The sequence below is a fragment of the Hordeum vulgare genome, chromosome 5H (genome assembly GCF_904849725.1).
Source record: "Hordeum vulgare subsp. vulgare chromosome 5H, MorexV3_pseudomolecules_assembly, whole genome shotgun sequence".
NCBI lineage: Eukaryota > Viridiplantae > Streptophyta > Magnoliopsida > Poales > Poaceae > Hordeum > Hordeum vulgare.
This window is the reverse complement of record NC_058522.1, coordinates 119182982-119192051: the sequence shown is the minus strand read 5'-3', so window position 1 is coordinate 119192051 and position 9070 is coordinate 119182982. Positions and strand designations below refer to the sequence as shown.

Below are 9070 nucleotides of genomic sequence, written 5' to 3'. Positions count from 1 at the left end.
AAATAGCTATAGAGATACCGATGATCAAATCTCGGGTAAGTAACATACCGAAGGACAAAGGGAATGGTATACGAGATTATATGAATCCTTGGCATAGAGGTTCAGAAGATAAGATCATCGTAGAATATGTAGGATCCAATATGGACATCCATGTCCCACTATTGGATATTGACTAGGGAGTTTCTTAGGTCATGTCTCCATAGTTCTCGAACCCGCATGGTCTGCACACTTAAGGTTCGGTGATGTTTCGGTATGGTTGAGTTATAGGTGCTGGTGACCAAAGTTTTGCCCAGATTCCCAAATGAGATCCCAGACTTCACGAGGGTTTCCGGAATGGTCCAGAAACGAAGATTGATATATAGGAAGTTGGTATTTGGATTCGGGAAGGATTTCGGGCATTGCCGGTAGTGTACCAGGAGTGACGAATGGGTACTTGGGGTCCACTAGGTGGGCCCACCACTCCCCAAGAGGGCCACGTGGACTTGATGGTGGCGCAATAGCTCTTAGTGGGCTGTCTAGTCAACCAAAGTAAGCCCATGTGGAAAAAGGTGGAAAATCCAAAAGAGGTGGACAATTTGCGAAGGAGTCCTAATCCAAGTAGGATTGGAGGAGGACTCCTCCCTCCTTTGGTTCGGCCGACGCCAAGGGGTTTCCCTTGGTGGGCAAGACTGCCTCCTCCCTCCTCCTATATATACTAGTGGTTTGAGGGTTTTTGACACATAATTTCTTCCACGTGCTACCCTCTCCTCTAGTTTGTAGTTCTTCCTCTAGATCGGATTTTTGCGGTGCTTAGGCGAAGCATTGCATGAATAGATCACCACCATCACCGGTGCGCCGTTATGCTACTGGGGAACTCATCTACTTCCTCGTCTCTCTTGCTGGATCGGGAAGGCAGGGTCGTCATTGAGCTGTACGTGTGCTGAATGCGGAGGTGTCGTCCGTTCGGCACTAGATCGAGGTGGATCGTGATGGGATCGTGGGATGGATCGTGATAAGATCGCAGGACAGGCTGGGATTTCAATCGCGAAGGTGTTCCACTACATCAACCGCATTATATATGCTTTGGCTTAGCGATCTACAAGGGTATGTAGATTCACTCTCCCCTCTCGTAGATGATCATCACCATGGATAGGTATTGCGTGTGTGTAGGAAATTTTATGTTTCCCATGCGACGTTCCCGAACAGTGGTATCAAAGCTAGGTTGACGTGTAGATGATATCTCGAGTAGAACACAAAAGAGTTTGTGGGCGTTGACGTTCGATTTGCTGCCCTCCTTAGTCTTTTCTCGGTTCGATGGTATTGTTGGACTGAAGCGGCCCAGACCAACCTTACTCGTACGCTTACAAGAGACTAGTTTCATCGATTGACATGCAACTTGTTGCATAAAGATGACTGGCGGGTATTTGTTTCTTCAACTTTAGTTGAATTGGATTTGACCGAGGCGGTACTTGGAGAAGGTTAAATAGCAATACACATATCACCATTGTGGCTTTGTGTGGGGACCCCGACTAGCAAGTCGAGTTCGCCGTGCACAGTGACCCCAAGGATCAATGTTCACTGAACACAGATACTGAATAATAGAGTCTTACATCCAAGTACCGAAATTATTACATCAAACGACCAGAAGGTCGGGTTCAAGAGCGAGGTCTAAAGCCAAATTAAACAGATACATCGAGTAGCGGAAACTCGTAAGGGCTAAGCGGTGCCCATGCCATCGAGCCTACACCGACAGGCATTCTGACTTGGAAGCGTCCTAGATCGCAGGTTCGTCTCCGATGGCGTACTCGTCACCAAACTCCGGTCGTTCCATGTCTAGTCAATAATATAACCAGTGGCAAGCCAATGAGTACTTTGAATGTACTCGCAAACAACCCATGATATGAACATTTATAGTGAAGAATAACAGTAACATGTATCTTTGGTGGAATGCAATTTGGTGGAATGATCAAGTACATGCAACAAGTTAAAGAACTACTCTTGAAGAACAAGTTACATATATCAACATATCTGCTAAGGGTTGAACCATCCGGGTTCACCCTATATGCCAAGTCATCGTACTTGTGAAAACCTCAATGTTTTAATGAGGGCTAAACCATCCGGGTTTACCCTATATGCCAAGTCATCGAACTTGGTCATATTATTACTCGAATAACAACACCTTTTTAACACCACACACACACTCTTGGTTTATGCGGAAACGTTGGACGTAGTTTAAGAAGTGCCACCCACCTGTCCTTGACCGTGGACACGGCTATTCGAATTGTTTGACACTCTGCAGAGGTAGTACGCTGGACCCACGAGAAGCGGGAAACTTCCGTGTCATCCACGACTCGCGGTATATCACCAATACCCGAGGTAAGTACCCGATCATCATCTTTCACCTAACGATACTAGACAAAGGGGTCCACTCAATTGGTACCCAGCCCACATGTTGTACGTCTTACGAGCACCGACTCTGGACTGTATCAACCATGCAGGGACCAACGGTGTGCCTGGAACTCATAATAATGGCATAGTCGTCCTACCTGGCACGACCCCATCACAAGAGTGACACCGATCACTCCCGCCACTAGTAATGTCGCTCTTTGCTAGTACCGACTAGAGTAATCAACAAAGCCCCGTCCCATAAAGGGGTAACATGGTCGTACTGGTAAGGTTGGGACGGTCGACACATCATAAATTTAATCCCATTTCCGAAACCATACTCACACAAAACACCGGTGCATCACTTCACCAAAAGTGATCACCAACTCATCATCACCCTCGGGCATTAGTGGCAACCGACGGGGTTTTCATAAACTCTTTATTTAACTCATCAGCATGCTCATGATAAAATGCTTTGACTTTACTTGTCAACATGGTATTAACATGACCCTCAAGGATCAAGCTCAGTGCAATGAACCTATAACTTTACTAGCCAAGATGACACTAGCATGATCCTCATAGATGGTAGGGTCAAGCTCATCATGCTTGTGCTCCGAGGAGCCATATGAATAACATCACTACCATGCAAGGGCTTTGAAGAAGCCTCCGATGCCATCACCACAATGATGAACCGGCATCGTGATCACATGCAACGGGAGAATACCAACTATACTAGCATGCAACAATGTTTGTGCTCAAGTCATGGTCAAAGGGCTGCTTGCCTTGGTCAGCTAGGTATCCGGGGTCTTCGAGGTCTTCCGCTCCGGATCCTCCGTCACTCGGTAACTCTACCGTCAAAAAAGGAATAAATAAATAATAGCTCACACCAAAACAGATCACAAGGTGCTTTTAAAAATGTTGCAAAGCTTGAATAAATTCAGTTTATTATTTCGGAAAATGTTTCCTATAGTTTTTATTAGCTAAGCATATTTATTTGAAAGCAAACAGGAGCAAACAAATGCTTTTTATATCATTTTATTATACCAAAACAGTTTCTGTATTTGATAAATGTCAAACACTACGGAATCAATTACTATACATTTTTAGAAAATTGTTGGTGGAAGAATCATATTTTTCTACTGGCTAAATATTTTTATAAAAATCATTTAAGTTGCAGGTTAACAATAAAAGGAAAAGGACAAGGGGGAGACACAGTCGGCCCGGCCAGCAGACCGGCCACCACGCGCGCGCGGTCCAGGTTCAAACCTGACATGCGGGCCCCTGGGGTCAGTGTCAGCGGCTGCGCGCTGCCTGCCCCAGGACACCGACAGGTGGGCTCCACCTGTCGGGTCCTTCTCCTACCTCCAGCCAGAGAGGTGGAGACGGACGCCGGCGAGGCTACCATTGTCCTCAGGCCAATCTAGGAGTGGGAATGGGTCCCTCGTTCCTCCGCCTACCTGCTCGTGGTCGGGACGTCACCGGAGGTGGTCTGTGTCGCCAGCGACGAGGTGACCGTGGCGGAAGGGTTTCGGGTTGGCATCGAGCTAGTGGCTAGGAGCACAGATTCGCTCGGGGAAGTTGGGGGAAATGGTCCTGTCGTCAAGGGGAGTGCAATGGGAGGTCGGGCAGCGTAGGAGCCGGCGTGTAGCCGGAGATCGACCGGAGCTCCGAGGCGGAGGGGCCTCGGTCGATCTCGAGCACCGGGGCTCTGCGAGATCGATTGGGAGGCTAGGGGGAGTCTAGTGGTTGTGCTGAAGTTTCCTGGGGGCTGCTGGGGTGCCGGGGGGACCTATTTATAGGCCAACGACGGTGAGCCGACTCGGGCGCTCCGGTGACTCACCGTGGTGCGCGTGCGTGCACAGTGAGGTGTTGGTCGCGAAACCACGGGTTCGGGACGTGGTTTAGGACCTCCTGGTGCATCGTCTGTAGAGGGAAAGCGAGTGGGGTCGAGCCGCAGCGACCGTGCATGCTCAGCCGCGTCGGGCGCGTGCGGGCACGCGTCCCCTGAGCTCTTGCGCGAGGGGAGGGGGTCCCTGGTGGTAGCTTTGCACTGAATGGCTGTCGGGGGAGCGTTTGGACATTACTGGGGATGTTGGGACTGGCCGGGGCAACGTCCCCTTGCTGGAGGCTCTCTGTAGCACGGCTAGAGCGTAGTTTTGGCATGCCACGGCATGCTGGCGCGCTCTGGGGCACTTGGGACGTGTCCTCCATATCCTGAGTGTTGCTGGGAGTGTGCCTAGCCGTTGTGTGTTAGTGGGAGCACGAGCTGGTCAAAGGAGGCAAGAAACACTAGTGTTGCCAGTACTGGCCTGCGGCTCAAATTGAAGATCTTGTCACTTGTGCTTGGAGTTGGGGAGGGGCTGGTTGCCTGGGTGCTCAGGGTGTTCTGGGGCTCTAACTCACCAAGTTTGGGGCTTTGACATTGGGTAAAACAATCGCTAGGAGGGTTTTTACCTTCTTGTCAGTAGGTGTTCGACATTGATTTGGGGTGCTTCCACTCCACCACTGGAACTTTAACATAACAGGTTTGGTCTTGGGGTAAAAACATGGGGTTTCACCAAATTTGAGCTCCATTGAACAAGTTTAGCTTTGTAAACTTGAAAATGCCTCAAAATGACCAGTACTGTCCTTTACAAAGGAAGTGTGGCCAAACAGAGTCTCACAAATCCCACCTTTGGTGTGGAGACCTCATTTGGGGTGTCAAACACCTGTGCAAAGTTTCATCTCCATTGGAGAAACTTTGCAATGTAGAGTTGTTCCAACTCTTCTCTGGACAGAGAGGGTTTTGGTCTCATTAGGTGCACTTTCCCACCTTGGATCAAGGTGAGATTTTATGTGAGCACCTAATATGGCTTGGGAGGGCTCCTGTAATTTTATGGGAATTTATTGAGATCATTTCCTTTGGAAACATCTCAAAAAGCTAAAATAGATAGGAATTGTTTTCAGGGTTTTACTCAAATAATATTAATATAAAATAGGTTTGAAAATCTTATATATGGAAAATATATGTCCTTCTGAGCTTCCATGAATTTACTCAGAATTTTCTAAGGCAGGAAAGCAATTTTCCTTGTGGGAATATCATTCCTCGCCTTAGAACTAGACATAAATATAAAATAGGAAACTAATATTTTAAATCACCAATTAATGTTTTTAATGAATGAAAATAATATTTGGATCAGATCACCAACTTTGGTTGGAAGTGCCACTTGGCTTCATGAGCTAGTAGTGTATCCCAACATGATGAAGGTGATCTTGATATAAGTTTTTTTGAAAAGAGCAAAATAATAAGTTTTTCATGGGTTTGAGTCATCAAACAAGCAAGCATTCACCCATACAAGGGCTTACATTGCACTCACAACATTATTATAAAAAGTTTTAACAAGCTCTGATTTTTGCAACATAAAATACTTGTGGTGAAAAACAGGGTGTGACACTTTGCGTAAGTAAGATGGGATCATACTAGATACCCACAGTAACCTTGTAAAACATGCAACAAGAAATTAGAGGACGTCTAACTTGTTTTTGCAGGGTATGCATGTGATGTGATATGGCCAAAGACATGATATGATATATTGGATGTATGAGATGATCATGTTGTAATAGTTAAATATCGACTTGCACGTCGATGCTACGGGAACCGGCAAGATCCATAGGGTTGTCTTTAAACTAACGTTTGTGCTTGTAGATCCTTTTACTATATCGCTAGGTTGTAGCTTTAGTAGTAATAGCATAGATAATGCAACAACCTCGATGGCGACATGATGATGGAGATCATGATGATGGATCTCATGATGCCGCATTGGTGACAATGGAGATCATGCCGGTGCTTTGCTGATGGAGATCAAGAAGCACAAGTTCATTGCACTACAAGAAAAATGCTCAATTATGACCCCCAAAATGATGGTGGTTTAATTGGTCATTGACCCATGACCAAAATTCCGAAATTAGTCATGACAAGTCTAAGAGAGTCCAAATCCCATAACGTTATGACCTTTTGCGTCCATTAGGTCATCATACTATTGCACAAATTGGTCATTAAGTGCTAACGATTGAAAAAACAAAAAGAGAAAAAGTGATAGAGGTGTGTTGGATGACGGGAGGGTTTTGAGCGTTGGATGTGGGAGGACTGGATGGCCAGGATCTGTTTCTGGGGAGGGATCCGTGGCCTCGCATGTGATAGGCTGGCTACCCAAAGTGAAAAAGAAAAGAGAAAAAAAGTGCAAGACAGAAATCCCACGACCCCATCTCTCTTGGCGATCCCCATCTCTCTCTCCCCCACGACCTACCCACGACATATGGCGGCCGATCCTCCCCTCGGCCCGAATACCAAAATCGATGGAACGTCCGCCGTCTCCGCTCCCCATTCCCCACCTCCTCCGCCCGGTCCCTAGACGCGGCGTGGCGGGCATGGAGGTCGATGACGCGGTGCCGCGCGGCGGGGGTGGGGGCGGGGAGTCGCCGCACATCCGGCAACTGGAGGAGTCAGTGGTGAACCGCATCGCCGCGGGGAAGGTGATCCATCGGACCTCGTCGGCGGTGCAGGATCTCGTCGAGAAAACCATCGACGCCGACTCCTCCACCATCTCCGTCACCATCAAGGACGGCAGCCTCAAGCTCATCCAGGTCTCCGACGATGGCTACGCCATCCGGGTACGCTTGCCCGTCCGCTTCCTAAATAAACCCTCAACCCCGGAACCAATCCTCCATCCCCTCAACCCTGGGTGCTGCCCCGGACGCCTGCCAGGGCAAAAATCCTTCACATGCAAGTTCTTAGTCGTGATTTTTGTTCATTGCGAGCTGCTAATCCTTAGTGCATACAGGGCCATGTGGGCGAACGATTGGGGATTTTGGTCTTGGTGATTTTCTACACTGGATCTGATGTCTGTTTGTTCTGACTCACTCAGCTGTAACAAATGCATAGGAGCTGCCATTCCATGGTCAAATGAGCGCACAACCGCAAAAATAAATAAATATTGTTAGTGCTAATTTCCTTTAGACAACATGTAGTGTCTATCACAGTCCGATCTGTTGGAGATTTTGAATGATTACAATATTGTTGTTGGGTATTTGAAGAATTCGGCATGTTCGGAATATTTGGGTATTATTGTTGAAGTATTATTGTTGTGTATTCGAAGAATTGACTCCTGCGGTCGAGTCTTCCTCGGCTCCGGTCTCGGCGCTCGCAGCTCTGGTCCTACAAGTGCCTAATCTGACCTCCCTTGTCTCCCTTCGCAGATCATCTCTAAGAAGAACCGCCAGAGATATGCAAGTACCTCTTCGAGGGTGAGCTCCTCCGCCACTCCCTCGCCCATTTTACGCCCCGGCTATTGTTAGGATTTAGATCTGGTGCATGTACAGAGGTTTGCTATGATTTGTCATTGCTAGACTCAGTAGTAAGCCAGATTTGCTGCTATGTAGTTTTCAACCATACAGGATTGATGTTCGTGCCATTTGCTTAACTTTGTCACCCGTTTTCAGCTAGTGTACAGACAAAAAAAATCTAGGCAAGCATGAGTAGTGCAGTTACTCATGCAAGAGTGCATCTTACCAGAGATTGACCAACTCTTGCTTTGCGTTAGTTGATATTGTTCTAGTTAAATATAGAAGCATTGACTAGACACACTATGTTTTACAAGGTGGCACGGTTTCAACATTCCTCATTATTTTCAAGTTGCTTCCAGTATTTTTGGCCCCATTTATATATTATGTTCATTGGCATCTCCTGTAGATAGCTAGCAGCTACAAGTGTCATGACCATAAGATAACTTGATATTAGTTGTCTTATAACTGCTTATACCTTGCAGGTGCAAGGAGATGATTGCATGGAGCATCTCATGGGATAATATAAGAGGCAACAGTGGAGAAGAAGATGTGAAACTAAAGGTTTTCAGCTCTCAACCATTTTCTGTTATTTGTCAAGTATATGTTCATTGTTTTGGCCCACATTACAAATTTGGATGTGTAAATATGATGCCTTAGCTTATAGGTTGCTACAGGTGGATATATTTTATCTGTTCGAATTCTAGGAGACATGCCTTTTTAAGATGATCTTTTCATGTTTTAGCATTCCAGCCCCTTGATCGATGAGAGTACTTTCTGCAATATAAAGTAGGGTAATAGACATGCAAGGTGTGCCACTTGCAGGCGGCGATGGCGGGAGTTCCGTATTGGGCAGAGGAAGAGGACGAGAAGAAAGAAGGCTTGGGCATGAGTCGGTATTGGGTGGCGGCGGCCTTCAAGTACCTGCCCTATGGCACCTCACTCTATAGTAGTGGCAAGTATGTTTGACTTCCACAACTCCAGCCTCCTCCATGTTCATGTATATACGCCACCGACCACAAACCCTATATTTATCTGATAAATAATGCTACCATATTTGAGAATAATAACCGAAGATACCAGAAATGTGGGAAATATTAAAAGTCACCATCGGGACAGTATGAAATATATGATGGTCACGAACTTCATCTATTTATATATGTAGATACATTAGTTCATATACAATGAGGAGGATAAATTAAGTGTGAGTGAGTGTCATCCATATCAATGGACACGGTGTCAGTGCCACACTAAATTGTCAAACTTCTGCTTTTGATAAGAGAAGCAGTACTATACTAGTAAAAACCGTCGCTCACCAATGGGGCATGTTGGTGTGATCGGTCGAGAAACAAAGTGGCTCGCTTGATCGACCGAGGTGAAGAATAAG

At 46.5% G+C, this 9070-nt stretch overlaps 2 protein-coding genes across 2 annotated transcripts; both read left to right on the top strand.

The window, feature by feature from the left end:
- The first annotated feature begins 6771 nt into the window (after positions 1-6771).
- Positions 6772-7274, top strand: LOC123396397 (DNA mismatch repair protein MLH1-like). The gene is made up of 2 exons (XM_045091343.1): positions 6772-7014; positions 7269-7274. Exons 1-2 carry the CDS (start codon positions 6772-6774, stop codon positions 7272-7274), a joined length of 249 nt encoding a protein of 82 aa, XP_044947278.1.
- On the top strand, positions 7178-8652 carry LOC123397816. The gene is made up of 4 exons (XM_045092349.1): positions 7178-7220; positions 7600-7647; positions 8169-8247; positions 8509-8652. The coding sequence occupies exons 2-4, from the start codon at positions 7628-7630 to the stop codon at positions 8650-8652; spliced, it is 243 nt and encodes an 80-aa protein (XP_044948284.1). The 5' UTR covers positions 7178-7220; positions 7600-7627.
- The last annotated feature ends 418 nt before the right edge of the window (positions 8653-9070 follow it).

Excerpts from the sequence above, each read along its gene's own strand:
- LOC123396397 (XM_045091343.1), top strand. The coding sequence starts at position 6,772 with ATGGAGGTCGATGACGCGGTGCCGCGCGGCGGGGGTGGGGGCGGGGAG.
- LOC123397816 (XM_045092349.1), top strand. The coding sequence starts at position 7,628 with ATGCAAGTACCTCTTCGAGG. Across the intron at positions 7,648-8,168 it reads ATGCAAGTACCTCTTCGAGG|GTGCAAGGAGATGATTGCAT; the intron begins GTGAGCTCCTCC and ends TATACCTTGCAG. Across the intron at positions 8,248-8,508 it reads AAGAAGATGTGAAACTAAAG|GCGGCGATGGCGGGAGTTCC; the intron begins GTTTTCAGCTCT and ends TGCCACTTGCAG.